A 20,991-nucleotide genomic window follows, 5' to 3' on the forward strand; every position below is an offset into this window, starting at 1 on the left:
CTGATGCCCTTGCTCTCAACTTACTCCATTCCAGACAAATCTGTAACCTTCTGTCCTTCATGTACATACTTGTAATATTTGCCAGGCTTAATTTACTTGAGATTGATAACCTGTCTGTCAAATGTGTCAGATGTTCATTAAAGCTTCTGAGAATTACTGAGGTTGAACAGAGGAACAGAGGAGGCACAAGCCTCACTGCTTTCTCATACCAGAATGAAAATCAGCTGGCTTGATTTGAATTTGGTACAGGCTCAAGAGAAGGCATCCCTGCATCGTTTGCCATGGACTCATCCTAACTCTATCAACCACTCACTGGGTCTACTTTACTGCATTTCCAGTTCTACTGTTTGTTCTACTTTTAAATCTAAATGGGTAAATGATTTTGTGATTCACTGTTTGCATTAAAGAGCAAACATGCCCAGAAAGACTCACTGAAGTGAAATAAAACCAGCCCTTTTCAGAACTTTTATGAAGCTCAGGTGTTATGAACAAATAGATTTACATTTTCAACTGTGGAACATGATTATTTTCTGAATTACTAAAAAATTTTCAACATTTTGAAATGATAATATGCAACTGCTGGGGTTTTGTCTCTTCCCAACAAAAGTACTTTACTAGGATTGAAAAAAAAAAATGGAAGTTGTTTTAGTCATCGTGGTTGTATTTGTTTCTACATGAAACATTTCTAGAGATCACTCTCATCAGCTATAGCAATAATTCTGTGTCCTTCCAGCAATGCTCTTATCTACTGATGGAAGTGGTGGGTGCAAGAAATCAGGGTATAAACCATTTTTCCACTGCCTTTTACACAATAAATCACACAACATGGAGCTGAGGATGTACAACAGCAGATTGTGTTCTTATATTTGAAGAAACAAATTTCAGTCTGCCCCGTGTTGTACTCAAACAACCAGCCACCATAACCAACCACCTCAGACTGACAGAAACCTTCCCTGAGGCTTTTTGCCATGCTGCAATAAAGGCTCTGCTGGGATCACAGCTCCCATCTTCCACACGGGGAGCTCACCCCTTCTGCCACGGATACAGGGATCAACAGCACAGCTGAGCACACCTGGTGTTAGTCAAACACCAGATCTTACAGGCGGCTTGGTATTACTCAGTTTGTCATTGCTGGTTAGGAAGAAGTTACCAAGCTGTACATCAGTTAGGGATCTGGACCCAGAAGACTCAAACTGATCTGATGTTCCCCCTCCATACTTGGAGAGCCTTTGGACTGTGCTCGGTCTGGACTCATTCCAATAATGCATGAGCTAGGAGTTGCTGTCCCTGACACTCCTTTTCTATTACTTTTTTCTAAGATTTTTGTTGAGTTATTAATTCATCAAAGAAAAAAATGCTTAGCTGTCAATTGCTTTGCAATACCAAGTGAGCCAACCTCCTTCCCAGCTCCCAGATTATCATGCTGAACCCACTGAAAATTTCATTACAGATATGCCAAACTGCCTGTTGGTGATCAAGGTCCTCAGGTGAGATGAGTAATTTTCACATCTAGGAAGAATTTTCATTAAACATTATCAAAAATATAGTATCTTAATGAGTGACTTAATATCCTTGTGTTGCTTTTCTTTTGAGCATAAAAAGCTGGTATTGTGCTGAATTATGATAAATCTTTCTACTACAAATTTAAATGAATGTAATGAAATTCTGTTCTGTCTGATCATTCATTACTTTGTCCCCTAGAATAATAGACAAGCAACCATATTCTTTATGAAAAAGCTCTGTTTAGGGTCATGGTAGAATTGGTATTTATTCTCCTCTCTTGAGGCTCTCTAGAGACACAAACAGATGACAGAAAATTTGCTTTACATAGGAACTAGGAAGTTCTGTCCTTGAAGTAAAACTATGGGATCTGTGAGATCTAAAACTTATAACCACCAAAGACAAGATCTCTGCTTTGATCTTTTAGGCAGTTATGTTCTTCATTTGTTTCAAACATTGGATCTCTTGTATAAGCAATTGGTGTTAATGCATACCACACAGTCTGCTCAGAGAATTTGAACTTTAAAAAATGAGATTCCAGCATAACTTAAAAATACTTTTTTTTTAAATTAAGAATTTGGAATTATAATCTAAATGTTGTCCGTAATCAAGAAGATTTTCCATGGTGTTTTTTTAAAATAGGACCAACAATTTTAACCCAAAGTATGTGTATGAAATATATGCACAAAGCAGACTTTGACCACATACATTTTCTTCTCTGAAATTATGCATTATCAAATAGCATTATAGTTGTGTTTAAAGGATGGAAAGACATCATGTAAGATAGGAGAATGCCCAGCTTCTGCTGATAGACTTTGGATGAAAATTGGATTTCACATCAGCTTCTCATCAACCTTTGTACTGATGGTTGCATGGCTTGGGGTCAGATGAGCAGTTTCCACAGAGGTGGGTACTTGCTTGCTCCTGCCAAAGTGTACCACTTTGTGTTCTTCCCTACTGAACTGCACCTCCTCTTTCTTCAGATCACCTTTCAGTGGTAATTATGGCTTAGCTGATAGTCCCTTAAGAGGAGAAGTTGAAGGGAATGCAAATAATTAAGGGATAAAAAAAATCCATAAAAGCAGTCTTCCTCATGCATTTTTAATTTTTGTTTTGGATGATTTTTCTATATTTATCCTGGCAAATTTCCTGCTCCTTCATAAGGATCTTATATACTTTCTCTCCATCCCAGCTAATAGAAATTAAGAGCAGCCCTCTTAAAGTTCTTCCAGCCTCCTTTGCCACGTGATCCCAGATCTGTCTCAACAAACCACAATATCCAGTGACCTTGTTGACAGGCAAGAGATAAACAAAATTTCCCATGTGAGCCAGATTATTGCTTAAATCCATTTTCATGCTTTTTGTGGCAGCTGTTTATTCAGAACAAGTAAATTAAGATTCCTTATCACTTGCCTTCAGCCCATACCAGTCCAAGATGTAGACTAAAAGAAAAGAAATATGCAAAACCCCTCACATTTGATACACGATTTAGACTCTCATGAAGATTAAAAGCCTTTAAATCAAACAGCATTTGTCAGACACAGTTATGATCTCCACCTCATCGTAAGTCCTAAACCACTTAGGCATGTCTGGAAAACCCACCCAGGCTTTCAGCAGTAGTTCAGCATTCTCCATTGGCAGGCAACAAAAAATAAGTTAGAAAGAAGGATCCCTGCCTTGGGTAATGAGATTTATCTCTCAGAAGATATGTTTAGTTCCCTCACAATCTTCAGTTACAAAAGGCTTTTCCAGGTGCAGGTTTCTCCCACAAACCAAACACTTATCTACAGGTTCTCTACATCAGCACAAAACACAGCTATGTGGCACAGCAGGTGTAGGACAATGAATTCTAGCTGACCACAGTTCGTAGAGTATTCAGCCATGTCAAGTGTAAATCTCCCAAACACATTTAGAGCTGATCATGCCAGTAGCTAGTTACAAACTTTAAAAGCCAGCCTCTGGATGGTAATAAAGCAATTACCAATGATGGCTTCTGTTCTCAAAAAATGCAGCCTTGGAAATACTTGTACAGCAGTAAGTGCTCTGTGCTCCATCAGAGGTGGACACAGAGTAAGGAATCCAACTTAGCTGTGATTTTTTATGAATCCTGAGTACAAGAGGTAATAGATTATGAAATTGCCTTTTTATTTTTTGGAGTTGTTTATCAAAACAGAAAAGGCCCACTGGGGAAGTGATCTGAGTTAGAGAAACAAAATTAAGAATAATTTATAGGGAGTGGAGTAACCTGTTTGTAATAATTCACTGTTCCACCTCAGTGTGCACTTAATGTTATCAGACAATTTATTATGGGTTAGTTGTGACTTGTGTGAGCAGAGACACATTTTAATTGAGACAAATGGGAAAACAATTTGGAAAAGGATACTGTTGGCTAAGTGTACATAGACCAGGTGGTGTCAGCATGCCTTCCCCTCTCCCTCCTGCCCCAACAGTTGCACTAAAAGACATGCATTGGCAAAAGTGAGCACATTTCCATGGCTTGTTTTTCTGCTTGTTGTTATTGACTTGCAAACTGTGTCTGTCCTCATTTCTACATGCAATGTCAACTGATACTGGACCAACAGGTACAGGCATAAAATGGAGTAACAAATATGCAGTAAAAGTTTCACAGCAGTCTCTGGGCCACCTTCTGTCAAAATTTCCCTGACACAGCTGCCAGGCCTGCATGTATTCATGCTGAGCTGCTTGTGAAACTACCCACCTCATTTTGAGAATTGCATTAACACAGCATCAGCTGGGAGAAAAAATTGGTCTTGTACTTGATTCCCAGATTCAGTATCTGATCTCTGACTGATAATCATGTTGAAAGGATAATTTGAATAAATAAACAGGCAAAGTGAATCAAATGATGTTTCAGTGAAATCCACAGCACCAGATGCTCTAATTACATGGAATATATATTTCTGGTTTTGAAATTCCTTCTGCAATTACTGCTGGTTTTATATAAACATTATAGGTTGTGGAAGTATTTTTTGAGAAGGGAAATGTTTTCTTATCTTAATACTGGTAGTATGTTAATGTTTTAGCATGTTAATACAGATAGTATTTTCATAAAATACTTACTTTTGGAAAAAATACTTAAAATTTTGCTTTTGATAAAATACTCTGAATGCCTACTGTAGATTTATTTCCTTATAGCCATACGGTGACAACTCTATACCTTTTTCACTACCAGAATGCAGCACTTGATAAAAACTCTTAAAAAGTGACCAAGACAAGACTGTCTATCCTCTCTCTGACACAGACCAGAAGCAGATGCAGAAGAATGAGGCAAGCATCAGATAATACATGTCTTACACGTCGTCCAGAGCTCCAATATTTACTTCAAAATTGTGGCCTTTTAAATATTCCACAGCTTCTCTGCATGCCATGTCCTCAGCCATTAGTTTCTGTGCTGCAAACACTTTCATGCTCTCAGATGTGCTGATTCTCAGGCCAAATCAGAACCTACAGGTTGCCTCCATAAGCCAGCAGGATACACAGAAACAGGAGCAGTGAGAATTCACTGTGTGACGGTGTGGCAGAAAGGCATCAGTAACCCCTGGAAGAGAAATCAGTCTATGGAGGTGCCAAAAACTTCTAATTCACCTGAGGTCCCTGAGGACTGAGGAGTTTATCCACAGAGCCATCTCACTCAGTTTCCTGGTTTGAATCTTTGATTCAGTGCCCTGCTGGGTCCCTGAGTGCTGACACTGACTCTGTGATCTCTCAGTCCTGGGCTCCCTCATGGTGCATTTTATACTGCAGGCTTGAACGTCAGGGGCTGCCCCCACTATGGTCACACAGCTTTAAAAGCATGGAAGGGGAAATCTGTCCATTTTCAAGGACAAAATGTTGTGGAGTGTAGAGGGGCTGGAAGGAATATTTTTTTATGACACCCAGGCATTACAGCAGTACTGACCTTCCTCTTTCAGCTGTGTCCAAAATAACAGGATCTGCAGATGGTATGAAGGGCAATCAAGATTATACGTTTCTGCTGATATACTGTTGGTCAAGTAATCAGCAACCTGCATTTTCCCACAGGCCACTGCAAGACCATTGGCAAAACAATCTGATTCTTTTCACCTCTGTTTCTTGATCTATTAAACAGGAACAATTATATTTGCTTTATTTCATTAAGTATTCTTGGATCTACAGATAAAAAGTATGTGATCACAACATAGGCAAATGGAAAAAAATGACTGGAAAACTTTAACTGAGTGGCCTCAAACCTCTGGTATTTTTTGAGTCTGATTTTCAGCTCTCATTCAGGTGATACTCTCTTTTTGTCACCACCTGTTGTTTAAGTCTACTTAAAATCCTAGTTTTGCAAACATGTGCCAGTGCTAAACACTACAGTCTGTTTTGAAATCTAAGATGCCTTTCCTCAGTTGTGCAACATTTTATTTTGTTGAACCTTTTGTTTCCTGAGCAAAGAGCAAAACCAATTGCCCGAAATGCAGAAAAATAAGGGATTTTAAGACAAGTTTGCTCTTCAAACTTTTAACACAGTAGCATAAGGAGAAATGGTGGGCTGAGAGACTGTGTTTGGGAGCTGACAAGGGCACTTTCACAGAGCCTTACAGAAGGGTTTGCTATTGTTTTTCCCACTAAGGCATTTAGCAAGTGAGCCAGGAAAGTGCAGTCTCCAGGTGCAGCTGGGCTACTGAATTGATAGAGTTTCATCTGCTCTGCTCAAAACAGTTATTTACACCAGTCTTTGATTTGTCTGTGGTTTTACACAACCTGACTGTGGAGGAGTTTTTTCAATCAGAGGAGAATGTACATTGAGGAAAGAGTGGTAGATTAGTGACGCTGTGTTGTGTGCATGCACGTGTGCCTGTGTGACTGATCTTGTTAAGAAGCAATTTGTGTTGTGATCACTTTATTGTTGCTCTGCTGCAGTTCAAAAGAGTTGAAAGGACTCAGGAGTGATGACAGATGTAGCAATAGAGGTTTTGAACAGAATTTTCTATTAAGTAAAAAAGACTCCTACATTTTTTCCTGCTGTTTTCAAGAGCTGGGATGCATTTGTTTCTGTAAAGCCCTGAAGGGACTCCTTGCAAAGCAGGAGGCAAATGTAAATAGCCATTACTTTTCACAACGGCATCGCGGCAGTCAGAATTTTAAAAATCGGTGCAATTTTGTTGCCAGTCAGCTCTCCTTTGTTTGCCAGCGAGGATCAATGCGATCGATGCTGTCATGACAGCTGTCTGAGAGCAGAGAGGGAGAGCGGCGTGAGGCAGAAACCCTCACGGATCGCCCTGGTTTCCCGTCCCGCTGCTGTGCCCACCCTGGGGGCGCGGTGGCTCCTCCCGGCCAGCGGCGCTGCCGGAGCGGGGGCTGCGCTTCCCTGGCGCTGCAGGCAGGACACCCCCGCCTCCACGGGCTGGCTTTCGTGAACGCCTCAAAGCAGCTGTGGGGAAACAGCCTTCTAGCCTGTGCAAGTGAGCTGGGCCTTGGAGGGATTAACCCATCTCATAGCTGACTTTTCAAAGACTGAAAGTTCAGGTGCTGTAGGAATGGGACTGTGACTACATGGAGAACGCCTTCTGGGGCTGCAGCTCACCCACGCTCTGCTCCAGTGACCCTTTAGCAGGGGACCATGGAGAGCAGGTGCTGAGATCGAGTGCTTGGCAGAAGCAGCAGCGGGCTGGTGAAGATGGAGAATGGCACAGGAGACGAGCAGAACCAGACTGGGCTGCCACTATCAAGCCAGGAGATCATTACAGCCGAATACCAAGTGGTTACCATCCTCTTGGTGCTCCTCATCTGCGGGCTGGGCATCGTGGGCAACGTCATGGTGGTTTTGGTGGTCCTCAGAACGAAGCACATGAGAACTCCCACTAACTGCTACCTGGTGAGTCTGGCCGTGGCAGATCTCATGGTGCTTGTGGCTGCAGGGCTGCCCAATATCACCGAGAGCCTGTACAGATCCTGGGTGTACGGCTACGCCGGGTGCCTCTGCATCACTTATCTCCAGTACCTGGGAATCAACGCCTCTTCTTTTTCCATCGCTGCCTTCACCATTGAGAGGTACATAGCCATCTGCCACCCAATCAAAGCTCAATTCCTGTGCACTTTTTCAAGAGCCAAAAAGATCATTCTTTTTGTTTGGGCTTTCACCTCCATCTACTGTATGCTCTGGTTTTTCTTGCTAGACCTTAACACAGTAGCCTACAAAGAGACTACTGTTGTGTCCTGTGGCTACAAGGTCTCCAGGAGCTATTACTCTCCTATCTACATGATGGACTTTGGTATATTTTATGTTGTGCCAATGGTATTGGCGACTGTGCTCTATGGCCTGATTGCTAGGATACTGTTCCTGAACCCCATCCCTTCAGACCCAAAAGAAAACTCTAGGACCTGGAGGAATGATGTGGCTCACCAAAGCAAGCCTGTGAATACCAAGATGACTAACAGGAGTTTCAATAGCACTGTTGCTTCTCGAAGGCAGGTAGGAGCAACTATTTGAAATGTCTTTCTGAAACCTGAACAACTTGTTTTAAAGTTATTGGTCTGAAGTTGTGGAAAGAGGTAAAATACATCTTTTTATTAAGTAGTCAAGGTTCCTTTTTTAAACAGTCAAGTTTAAAACAAGTGATATACATATAAATAAAAATACTTTTTTTTTTCTTGCCTGTACATTTTTACCTATTGCAAGGACCAAAAAAAAAAAAAAGAAAAACCAAACCAAAAAGAACCAGTACTTTATTTCCTATATCAGAAAACAATTAGAAAGTGTCAAATATGATGGAAACATTTTTAACTATAATTTCTTTACATTACAGATTGTTAGTAATCTTGCCAAATATACAAAGTGACTCTTGACTTATTTTTGAGATTTGAAGGGAAGGAGCTATCCTGGAAGTTTGGGACACTTGAGGCTGAGTCCAAGCTAAGGCACTATGTCACTCAGCAAATGCAGTCAAGATGTAAATTTTCCTGTCTCTAACTCTCCTGTGAAAAGTCTGTTTAAGGAAGTCTGGATATAAATTGCTTTGTAAATGCTAAATATCTTAGTTTGTCTCTCAGAAAATATTTTTTGTACCGATGGCTCTAAACTGAGGCATAGGTTTGACTAGCTTCTTTTTATATTATTGAATAGGTATGCTGCTGTGTGTAATGATACCAGTGGAATATAGTGAGCAGATTAATTGCTGGCTGTTTGCAGTAAACCACATGGTGTGCAGCAGGCAGCACAGCTGGTGCAGGGATGGGAAACACAGGGTGTATCTTTTGCAGATGGCTCTGGGGATATTCTTCTTATTCTTTGTATTCTTCTTATTCTTTGTATTCTTCTTATTATGCTTCAATTGCTACCGTTTATGAGGGGAACCATGTTCTATCACAGAGATGGCAAAAATATCAAAAGTTAACTGAGCTGCCTTCTAGAGCACTGAGCCCTCAGAGAGCACTAGAGCTATGCTTGGAAACACACAACACAAATACGTGGGCTAGGTTAAATTTAATTATGTTGCCAATTATAGTTAATAGTCAGGAAGTGTTTAATGTTGTTTTCTTCGTTCATTAATTAGTAGAAAAAGATAACCTGCTCTTCAAGTTAATATCACTTTCTACTTGATTACATGTGCTTAGTATCACTTGAAAAACAGACAAATCTTTTACATTGAACACTGATGAATATGGACACTGTTATGAAACCAAAAAGTGAAGATTATAATGTGATATCATTTATGTCTTGTAAAGACAGCAAGACTTTCTCTAAAAGCCTAAGAAATCTGATTGCTTAAAGCAGCTTCATTATAAGTAAAGCTAGAATTTACACATAGTACAACACAGGAAGCAAAGCAAGGATAATGTGGCATAATTAGTAATATTTTTTGTAAAACAGCAACATGAAAAAGATAGGCAGTGGTGTAAAAACAAGAAAAACAAGAGAAAAGATGAAAAAACAAGTACATATTAAAAAATCTAGAATCTCAACAGTTATTAAGACACAAAAAGAAAAATTTCCTGCCATGCTGACAAGGACACATATAGCTGACAACACAGTCTGGCCTGACAGTGAGTCCTGCTGAAATGTGAAACTCTGTGTCTTCCTGGACCTGTGTTGCACTACAGGGATTGAGGAGTGTACAATATCCAGCATGTGATCTGTAGAAAAGGTGTCTGAAAATGTGGTGTGAACTTCCTGCTTCTGTAGCAGTTCTCATATGTATCCAAGAACATTTCTATGAAAATAAATATATGCATGTTTCTATAGGGGGATCTGCTCCAGCTGGGAATGGGAGAGAAAATGGGAAGTGCTCCTATTCTTCATGATCCAAGACAAGGACAGGCAAACAGACTATCAGTTATTGGGCAGTGCAGACTCAACTTGGGGAAAATTAATAGTGCTAATTTATTGCCTGTTGTTACAGCCACAAGTTACACTCAGTCCCTTCCCTGCAGCCACCAGCAGTGTGGGGCCAGAGAGTGCTGCAGTCAGGTTGCAGAGGTTGGTCCCTTGTCACTCCTTCCTTCTCACCATTTTCCTCTGTTTCAGTGTGGGTCCTGCGGCCCACAGATCACAGATTTTTTTCCTTTTCCATTTATAGCATGTATACTGAATTGCATGTTTGCATGAAGGTTTCATACTTTCCCCAAAGGAATTCCTACTTTCCTCAGATATCAAGGTGACTGAGAAAAACAAATGCAGCCTTACATAGCAAACATGTTGGTTTAAACTTGAGATGGAATCCAGCTCACTTAACAGTATGTGTATCTCACAAAGTTAGTTGATTAGTCCAGTCAAATCTGAGGTCATCATGGCTATCATGGTCAGGAATAGCAGGTAGATTCCCCTCTAGAGAAAGTTCTCTCTTGAACAGTGTTGCAGTCATGACTGCTCACCAGAGAGATCCCTCTGTTCCCTCACAGCACAGCAAGCACAGATTCCAGCTTGCAGTGCAAGATAAGTTTTACACGCTGTACATTAAAGCCTCAATCTCATCACTTGGTTTCACTTGTGGCGTTAGTATATCAAGACCTTAATCCTTCTATTTGTTTAATTCTCCTCCTCATTGCACAACTTCTTTTTGATTAGGAAGTCATGGACTGGGATATGCAATCTCTGTATGTTGCAATGAACACAACAAGAAGAAAGATGTAATTATATGCTTTAAAACACCAGAGTGACTATTGCTTTTACTATCAATGTAAGAAAGATTAGTACTCAAAGGAGAAGGAGGCAATACTAAGCTTTGTTTGTACCAAGATAGTGAAAATGTTTAATAAAAATCCTTTCTTAGAATAAGAAACTTTTGGACCAGGAAGGAAAAGGAGGATCCTAGTTCAGAATTAAAATACTGGGACTCTGCTTAGTAAAATATATTTTAAATATTCTTTAGAACTTCCTCAGAAATAAAAATATAGGGCTTGAGTGTTTATATGCAGGCAGGACAATATTCAATCTCAAGCTCTTTTGTTAACATTCAAACTACACTTGAAATTTGGACTAAGCTGAAATTGCTCAAAGTCTTTTTATCATGTTTTCAATCTCTCTAACTAAGATAATTTGTACCCTGAGCATAGAACATAGAGTGCACATACAGAAGAAAAGAGCAATCAGTGTGTTTGCCTTCACCTGAGCAATGAATTGAGGATGTAGTGCTGCTGCTTTCAGGGAGCTTTGGTGTATGCTTACAGGTAATAAAAACATGTTCTTTTAAAATTTATCCTCTTAGCACTCCACTGATGTCAAATAATTAGCCTTTTCCCAATATGATTAGTACTGTTTCATATAAAGTGATTTGAAAAAGGACATGGCATTTTGCTTAAACAAAGAGGACCAAACTTTCCTCTAAACAATTTATGTTCAGCAATAAAGACTTTTGGTGTGGATAAGAATGAACCTTCGGCCTCAGTCAGGTATTTAGATGATGGGTTCACCTATAACACAAATTGAGGTGAATTTGTGTCAGAAGCCCTGAGTGGTGCCTCACCCTGCAGTGGGGTCACAACCCCCGTGCTGGGACTAAGTAAGCCTTGCCAGAGCTCCTCCTCAGAACTGCTGCCTTTTGCACATTGCTCATGGTCTCAGGTAGCTGAGCACGAAGAACCACTCCAGAGCCAGACTAAGGAGGATTTACCAATAAGCAAATAACTACCTGAACTCAGGGCCTCATCATGTGTCTCAGAGACAACCACAGCTGGTTAGGTGGATCAGGAAACTGAATTTCTGACAGGCAATAGAGACCTCATGAAAGGTTTGTTATTTTTGGCACCTTTGGAAAGATATGTATTGCACACAGTTTAAAATTAGTGAATTCTCCTCATTGTCCTGCATGGACTGAACTACCAAGAGATGCCACCAAAGAGATGCCACCCTTGGGTTCTGTCTCTACTCTTGCACTGCATGTAGACTCTGTGAAGGCATATGAGTGCATGAGTTGGTTCATTGACCTGAGCAAAATGAAAACCAGTTCTACAGAGTGCTTCATTTCCAGCAGTAGAAGCTTATGGTGTTGAAAAGAAAATGTGCATCCAAATGCCAATATACACAAATTCAGCTAATAATTTGCACACTACATACATACATGCATACAAACATACATATATTATATATATATATATATATATATATATATATGTATGTGTGGTGTGTGGGATACAGTCACTCAAGCAGTAACAGTCCTTGTTCACTGCTGTACAGTGTTAATTGTGTGACTCTGAATTACCCCCTCCTTGACAGTAAGAATAATTTACTTCTAGTCCAGACTCAAGCTGATAGGTGCAACACTACAAATGATCCTCTGAGCAATTTTTTCCTGAAAGAAATGTAAATTGTGACTGGTAGGTACCATTATGAGAGTGGCCTGCTGAGCTTCTGGTAGCAAAGTATTCTGATTCCTGTGTAGGCTGTCATGCCCTGAATGCCTGACCTGATGGAATACATCTCTTGGTTTGGCTCTGTCCCATTGTTCACTCAGGCCCTATACATGGTGGCTTTCTTCCTTTAAATGTGGATTATTCTCTACAGTGAATGATTGTTCTCCACTGAATGGATTTGCTCATTTTGGAGGCACAGGCTGGAGCTGAACTGGAGGGATGAGAGCCAGAATGGGTCAGTATGGGGTCAACTCTCTCCTTGCTACCATGTTCACAGGAATGGTCCTTTCAGAAGTGGACATAAGGAGAGATCATCCTTTGAGTTACCTGGAACATTCACGTTTGTATTTTTCTCTATTACAATGACTGTAAACAGAAAATTAGAAAAAACAAACAGTGTAGAAGTTATAATGAAATGTATCAGTCAAGTGACAAAAAAAGGAGATAGATAGCATTTCTCAGTCTCATTTCTCAGTAGCACTTCTCATTATTTTTTACTCCCACTGAACACAGCTGTAGAGAAAACAAAAATAAGGGTGAGGGATGAACTAATATAAAATTGCAGCCTTTGAATATGCACATTCAAAGACCAATAAATAGATAAAGATGCATCAATTTGTAGAGTATCTTTGATTTTCATCATCATTCTTTATTATACCTATAACAAACCAAACAAATTGTCTTAAAAGTGTGTCTTTCTAGAAAGATAGGAGAAAATACATTCATGAGGCAATGTGATAGCAGGTTTCAATATAATGAACTTATCTGGTCAGAAGACAATAAAATTATATACTCATAACTTCAAACAAAAGCTTACTTCTAAAACTAGCATGTGTGAGTGATCTTAGTGGAGTTATCTCCTATTGAAACTCTCATAAATGTACAATCAGAAGAAACAGTTGTAGCTCACCAAAATGTGTGCCAACACTTTCTATTTCACACAGTTAACCAAGTCATCTCCTGACTTCCATGAAGGTGTGCTGATGTATCCTCTCATATCACATTTCTGTGTGCTTTCTACTTTCTTTATTAATACCTTTCAAACTTTCTTAAATGTAGAGGCTGTTGAATACTGTCTACATCAGAATTAAATTATTTACAAAAGAAAGACTCATTTTAAAGTGGATTTTTTTTTATTATTTCTCATTCGCTTCATTTCAGCTATCCTGGGTATTCCCAAAGGTTGTTCTTTTCTTTTTTCTAAAGAAAATTACATAATAGAATAAAGTTCTTATAACAATCAAGTTTGATTGATAATCCTCTTTTCCCAGGCTCTGTAAACTTTATTTGGCTTTTCAGAGTAAACATCAAATAATGAAGATCTAATTAAATATGGAGGATTTGAGGAAAATAAATTAATCTAATTGTTCTCTTTTTTCCTTATTTTTGGCTTTGGGAAATTGTTTTAGGTGGACTGTTAAACCAGATAACCTAAAAGGCTTTATGTTTAATTACTCTACAGGCTATACTAGTCTAAAGATAGAGATGTAATGTGTTTGGAAAAAAAAATACTCTTTGTCCTTTTTTTCCCATTTGAATCAACACCCTCTTCCAGAATAAGAAGTGGAAATGTCTGAGGTCTACAACAGTTAGCTTACTGGGATATTATCTGGAAAGAGTAATTTAACAAAAACTAGGAAAAATTTCAATCCAAGGTTTTTGTGCTTCCTACTATATAAAACCTTTCTGAATCAAATATCCATCAGAAATTCCCACTGAAGGATCTGTCCAGGGGTTTGGTTTGGCCCTAGAGGTGTAAGAACGCATGTGTTCATGCCAGGGGGAGTACTGACCTTCTGCCCCTCCTCTGTCTCTCTCTGTGTTCCCTCAGGTCACCAAGATGCTGGCCGTGGTTGTGATCCTGTTTGCATTCCTGTGGATGCCCTACCGCACCCTGGTTGTCGTCAATTCCTTTCTTTCCAGACCCTTCCAAGAAAACTGGTTCCTGCTATTTTGCAGAATCTGCATTTATTTAAATAGTGCCATCAATCCTGTCATTTACAATCTCATGTCCCAGAAATTCAGAGCAGCCTTCAGGAAACTGTGCAACTACCAGCAGAAGCAGGAGAAGAAACCTGCCAGTTACAGCACGGCCCTAAATTATAATGTCATCAAGGATTCTGATCATTTCAGCACTGAGCTAGAAGATATTACCAATACCTACCTGTCCTCTGCAAAACTGTCCATTGGTGATACCTGTTTGTCATCCAAGGTTAGTTAATAGTTAACACATTTCAGTGACTGCTGTGGGTCCTCCAGAACCAGGGCGCATTGCTGGGCATGGGGCTGTGCTGGGGTGGCTTTCAGCCAGGGCAGCCCTGGGAGAGGCTGGCAGTGACAGGCCATGCACCAGACAGGGCATGGCAGGGAGGGACACTGCCCAGCTCTGGAAAGCTGTGTTTTCAAAGTGCCTTGTGCCAAGCATGGGGGGACTTGGAGGATCTGAGGCATGCAGAAGGATGGGGAGAAGCAATCAGGTCAAGCCTTCTTTCTGAGGAACAGTGGGCTCTAGTGGAGCATCAGAAAGTGGTTCTCAGGCGTGGTTCCTCAGGTGCACCTCTGGCAGGGGGTGATGTTGGTGTCTGAGCTCAGTGATTCCTCTGGACATGCTCTGGCTGGCTGCAGGGAGGGCCATGGGGCATTTTCTTGTGCCTTCCCCCTTGATTCCATCTGGGGGTTACCCACACAGTTGGTGCTAAGGAGAGGCTCTCCCACACACCAGCACTTTCATTCTGTAGTGAGTAGCACATCTCCTTAACCCACTTCTCTTGATGATGCACATTACTGTTTTCATGATGCTTTTTTTACACAATACTCCTTAAATGCTGTTTGTGAACCCATGCATTTAGATCTTAAAAATATAGACGATCTACAAAGATGCTTAGTTTTCATTTGTTTTTGCAGATTATATGAGAGTGTAAAATATTCTTTCTCAGTTTGCTTCTCTCCTCTCTTTCAGGCCTGAAGCCCACCTCGTTCTGAGTGTGCAGCCTTGTAAGAGGTTTGGATGCTCTGTTCCCACCCACTGTATGAATTGTAAGGACATTTCCACTCACAGAATTGCAGAAGCTACCATAAATCTTTTCATACCTGTGGGTGCCCTACAGGAAAATGCAGCATCTTGGGCAGTGAAAAGAGTGAATTATTGAGGCTAACTGGATGAAGTACTCAATACAACCTAAATTTAGCCAGGTGAATTGGCTCCAGGAGAATACCTAAATCCTTCTTCCCATTACCTGGCTGAAGAGTGGTGTGTTATCTCAGAATGAGCAAGGCTTGCCAGGACATGTCCATGGACACAGAGTGGGGCAGGGGATGATACTCCCTGTGAAGATGAGAGGTGAGGAGAGGAGCTGCTCTAATGTGTGCCTGCACTGGGCAGTACCCAGGGGACCTTCCAACAGCAACCCAAATTACTGCCGATAGCAGTAATTACCTGCCAGTGACTCCCTCAGCCCACATCAGTGCAAATCTCATTGCAGCCATCACAGCACGCTTCAATAAACAGGTGTCTGATGGCAAAGAGCACAAAATCTTTCTTTTCTTTGGTTTATTTTTACCTTGGGCAGTGTGAAACATGAAGACTATTCAATGAATGTGCAGCTGGAAACAAACAAAAAGTCAGTAAGAAGCATTTAAAATAGCTTATCTTTTTCAGCAATTAGGTTTATAGATGTACCACTTTAAATGTAAGTCTCAGCTATTACTGAATCCTGTTGGAAATTGACAGATATTGAAGAGTATGTAACAGGCTTTTATCAGCTCCTTTTATCTTGGTTCAATACCAATTTTGTCTACGAGCACTAGAAGGGGTTTAGAGCTTTAATATTGATAATATCTGGGGAAAAGAGGAAAATTCAGAGAAAAGTAACACTTTTCAAATGTTTAATGTTTTTAAAATTTATCTATTAGAACACTTCAGGACATAAAGTGTTGTCAGAGGAAAAGTCATCCTGGCTTTTTACTTGCCAGCATAGCCCCTTCCCTGCCCTTCCCACACAGGCCTGTGATGAGCAGCCTGGGGCCAGTCTCCCTGATGTAGCTACAGACAAAATATCATGTCTTGCTTTGGCTTTGCTCTAGACTTGCTGTTGTTCTTGCTAGAAGTTCATTTTCTCACTTCTGTGCTGCAGAAGCCCAGTAAAGTGCCCGTGTGTTCCTGTGTGTCATGAACATTTTACACATGACATTTGTACATGACATTCAAAAACCTGTAAAAAAGCTGATTCACAGAATCACAGAATAGGCTGATTTGGGAGGGATCCAGAAGGATGATCGAGTCCAGCTCCCAGCCCTGCACAGCCCCATCCCCAAGAGTCACAAACCTGCCCAGTGTGGGTGAAAGAGGCAGCCTCTACAGCATCGTAAGGCTTTCCTATCCAGTATCATTTTGCCTGCACTGCCACTTCCCTAATTCAAGCTACTTCCACTAATATTCAACTATATTTGCAAACTTAAAGGGAACTAAAAATACCCTGATAGGCCTCTCAGATTTAAGCGTTAAAACCATGAACCTATGTCTGCTGCATCCAAAGGACTCTGTTGGGCATTCTCTACATGGCAAGGAGGAAGCAAACATTGCTCAGAGAGGTTGTGGAGTCTCCTTCACTGGACATATTCAAGAACCATCTGCACTCAGTCCTGTGCCATGTGCCCTGGGATGACCCTGCTTGAGCAGGGAGGCTGGACCAGATGACACACTGTGGTCCCTTCCAACCTTTCTCAGTCTGTGATTCTGTGATTTTGCAGTCTGTGTCCTGCTCTGTCTGCGTCCTTGCTTTCTCCTGTTTCACCTTTGCGGAGCTCCACAGGCACTCTCCAGCTTGACAGAGTGATGGCAGGGCTTGGAAGGGACAAACAGCAAGGAGGTTTTAACCAGCAGAGTAGGTGTGACCAAATTCCAGAAGCTGGCAGAGCTTTGTCTGGAGCAGATCCAGAAGCAGGACTCATGCAGGCCATGTTGCAGTCTTTCCCAAATCCTCTGCATTTCCCAGCTTGCCAGGTTGTCTCTCTGAGCGGCACAGGCCACCAGGCAGGCACATGCAGTGGTGTCTATTTCTGTGGAGATGTCTGAACCCCCACAGGACTGGAAGGGCAATGCCCAGACTGCTTCTAAAATAATAAGAAAGAACTAAAATGACAGAGTAAGTCATGTGTCAGACAAGTAAGCAAAGCTGGCTAGGGCTCAAGAGTCAGAGAGAAGGATACTGATGCATTCTCAAATTAGCACCTAGCAATTAATCTCATAAATACAACTCTATAGCTGTGACACACACTTTGGGCAAACCCTTCCTTTGTAGAGCTTGATGTGAAAATACAGAGTTCTATAGCATCTTCCTGCTTACACTTGCTTAAAGCTACAGGTTGCCATGATAAGGGAAAGCCAAGGAGAGATACCACAACCTGTTCAACATTTCCTCCAAAGCACCTGTCATAGAAAAATTAAATTATCTATGAACCTTACACAGGAATTTATGCCTGTGTAGGCAAGAGACATTCAAAGTAAAGGCAAGTTCCTGTGTCTGACTTTGCAAACTCCTGTGATGAAGCCAGGACTGCTCTGGGAGCTGATTCCCAGTCTGAGCTGGGTTAGAGGCTACGGGGGCGGCCACTGGTGGAGCTGGTGTCTGGAAATCCCTCTGCCCTTCACATCCTGTTTTCAGCCAGGCATCTGCTCAGTGCTTCCAGAGGAGGCCCTACTTTCCAGAATTTCTCAAGAGATGCTTGAACTAGTTGCTTTTCTTACTTAAAAAGCAAGATGTGCACAAGTCAGATGTGCAGGTCTAGCAGCAGGCAGAGGGCATTCCATGGAAACCTGGCTGCCTGGTGAGGAGTAGGACTGGATGGGTAAAACCTGAGCTCAGTGCTTGTACAATAACAGTAAAACTTACACTTTTATCTCAAGGCTTTCAGAGCACAGACTGAATTACAGCTTTTATAGACCAAAAGTACCAGAAGTGAATTCTCTCCTTTATTTGCCTTTTTGCTCAAAAAGCAACCGTCTGCTTTCTCAGTCTCTGCTCCAACAGACGCTCAAGTGAGGTATTTAAACCCATATTCTTTGTGATGCTTCATGAAGGGCTAAAATCTATGTAGGTGACTTTGTATCCACCATCACTGGGAATAACAAAAATGAAAATATTTCTTTCTGATATTTATTTGTGCTAACAGAAATTATTATGATTGCAAAATTGTGTGCAAAACTACAATATTTATAATTGTATATTTAAGCTAAGGTGTGATTTTAACTGATAATGTGATGTGACTGTATCTTTATAGATGTTAGTTGTGAAATCCATTCTAATTTTAAACTGATATACAGCTCACACTACAAAACTTTGTCAGATATCCTGCTGATGTGACTGTTTCTGTGTTTGCCCTTCTGTTTAGAACAGCAATCAACCTTTTTTCTTGTACGTAGATGTTGTAAATTATATATGTGAGAATGTATTTTTTTAATTACATGGTTTTAAATTTATTGATAATTATATCCATTTTTTTTTTTGCTAGAAGTGAAAGTGGCTGGATGTCAACTACTGACTGCAGGAATATAACTATCTTTGTGTATTTATTTTTGGATAGCAAAATCCTTTGCAACATTTAGTCTGGAAGAATTGTCTGATTGGTAGCAATATTGAAATCCATGCCTATATCCTTATTTAACATCTTTCCTGTAAGGGATTGCATTCTTATTGGACTTTTATTTAGAAATTTATTCAGAATGTAATAGAAGAGGTGCTGCTGTCACATCTGGCTTGGGGAGCTATGCTGCATCCTTTCTGAAATTCTGAGATTTTAAAACCTTCAGTGAAGGTAAATGGTGCAGCTGAGAAAAGTCAGGTGTATTTGTAACCCACTTCAGTTCAAATTATCAGATGACCTCCCTGAGTTCAGAGCAAAGGATATATCAAAGAAGCTCCTATGTGCTGTGGAAGGGTTTGTGATGCTTCTGTGGAAATGGATGGCACAAGTCAGATGATAAAGATCTCATGAGCATCACTCCAAAAACAGTTACCTGGCAAAATGGACTGAAGGAGCTGCAGCAGTACCTCCCCAGCCACACAGTGAAGGCTTGGATCAGTAACTTTGGAAGTTGGCAATTTTTTTTGTTTTTTAAAAAGTTATTCTACAATAAATAAATAAATAAATAAATAAATAAATAAATAAATAAATAAATATATCTCTCGCATACCCCCCAGATCTGAGCACTGTCACCAAGGAAAAAAAACATTATTTCAAGAATGTGAAAAGATTGAAATGAATTCACTGTTCTTTCAATAGTGAATTCATTTCTTTGGTATGTGTGCTTCTTTTGTTGCAAAAGTTATTTCTTTTGCTACAAATTGCAGTGAAATTTGAAAATGATCTTTCCACATTTTATATCTTCTTCAGACAGAATTGTTTCTTTGTTCTTTTGTTCTTTTTGGTAACAGTTTGTTTTCTCATGATTCTTTCATGACTACTGGGATATGGTGATACAGAGAATGTAAGTGAATTGGCTCACTCAAAGTGATTTGGACTCCTGAATTCATTAATTTGGGGGCTGAATCTTGGAAATTTGAATTCTAACAAACTATGTAAGAGCAACTGGTTTGGAGGGAATTTTTTCTTCACCTATCCAGAGTAATTCTGGTTTCATTCTGTCACTTCACCTTGTTTATTTATTTGTTTATTATAAATAGTATGAAATTGTTCAGAGAAATGTACTACTGATAAATGTAGAACAATTTTTGTTCCAAAGAAGCATTTTGTAATTCTTGGATGCATGCTGCTGTGGGGATTAATTTGTAATGAATTTTTGTTGCTACTTTAATTAAATGTTGAGCAAGATAATTATACCGCAATTTAAATTTTTCAACAACTACTTGAATACAACCTTTTGTCTTGCTGTCCTTGGCAATGGACAGACAATGTAACAACATCCTTTTTCATCTGTAGGGGAATGAGAGCCTGAAAAATGCAATCTTTTTTTTCCTGAAGGAAGAGCAGTGTGCCAGTAGTCTAGCAGTAGTTACAGTGCTTAAATGGGTAGGGATTCATAGAATCCTTGTCCCCGTTACAAGGATTATTTATGTATTTTACACTGGACAGCATTAAACAAAATGAACAAACAAAGAAAAAAGGAGAAAACCCCCACACATTTTGGGAGTAGGGGCAGAGCCCAGAAGCCACTTTGTTCTTTGGTCACCACAATCAGCACAGTTGGTTCCTGTACTCCATGGGTGCTGCTTGGCTCTTCTGGTGATGTCAGCCACTTGTGCTTGAACCCAGCCTCAAGAGGATGACTGGAATTACTTGATCTGCTGGTTTTCCTCAAGGAAGGTAATGGAAAGAAAACTCAGTCTCCTGAGGATCAGGGTATACAGAAAGGCTAAACTCCATAGAGCTAGACTAAAGCCCAATTAATGCCTCTCATTTCTTAAGTAAATGCTCTACCATTAGTCCTAAAGACAGAGGGCTCCCTCTCCAGTCAGATCTTGCTGACTTTTGTGAGTCCCAGGTAGTAGATTTCTGAATGTTTTCATTTGTACCTCCCTCACACTGTCTACATGGGGCTGGATAACCCCATACACTGGTGGGGGCTGCCCTCAGAGCAGCTCTGGGGACACGAGGCACTGTGGATCCTGGGAACAGAGTGACCTCGAGGCAGCAAAAGCCACC

The 20,991-nt window shown here is 40.4% G+C and overlaps 1 protein-coding gene across 1 annotated transcript; it reads left to right on the forward strand.

The window, feature by feature from the left end:
* The first annotated feature begins 7,021 nt into the window (after window positions 1–7,021).
* On the forward strand, window positions 7,022–17,712 carry TRHR (thyrotropin releasing hormone receptor). The gene is made up of 4 exons (XM_054279974.1): window positions 7,022–7,954; window positions 14,162–14,542; window positions 15,290–16,848; window positions 16,903–17,712. The coding sequence occupies exons 1-3, from the start codon at window positions 7,160–7,162 to the stop codon at window positions 15,293–15,295; spliced, it is 1,182 nt and encodes a 393-aa protein (XP_054135949.1). The 5' UTR covers window positions 7,022–7,159; the 3' UTR covers window positions 15,296–16,848; window positions 16,903–17,712.
* Window positions 17,713–20,991: the final 3,279 nt, after the last annotated feature.

This window comes from Melozone crissalis, unplaced genomic scaffold (assembly GCF_028551555.1).
Source record: "Melozone crissalis strain CALT ecotype California unplaced genomic scaffold, PUWL_Pcris_2 ptg000002l_1, whole genome shotgun sequence".
In the NCBI taxonomy this organism is placed as follows: Eukaryota; Metazoa; Chordata; class Aves; order Passeriformes; family Passerellidae; genus Melozone; species Melozone crissalis.

Bases quoted from the DNA above. Each gene is read 5' to 3' on its own strand.
- TRHR (XM_054279974.1), top strand. From the start codon at position 7,160: ATGGAGAATGGCACAGGAGACGAGCAGAACCAGACTGGGCTGCCACTA. The intron at 7,955-14,161 runs GTAGGAGCAACT...GTGTTCCCTCAG, and splicing joins CTGTTGCTTCTCGAAGGCAG to GTCACCAAGATGCTGGCCGT.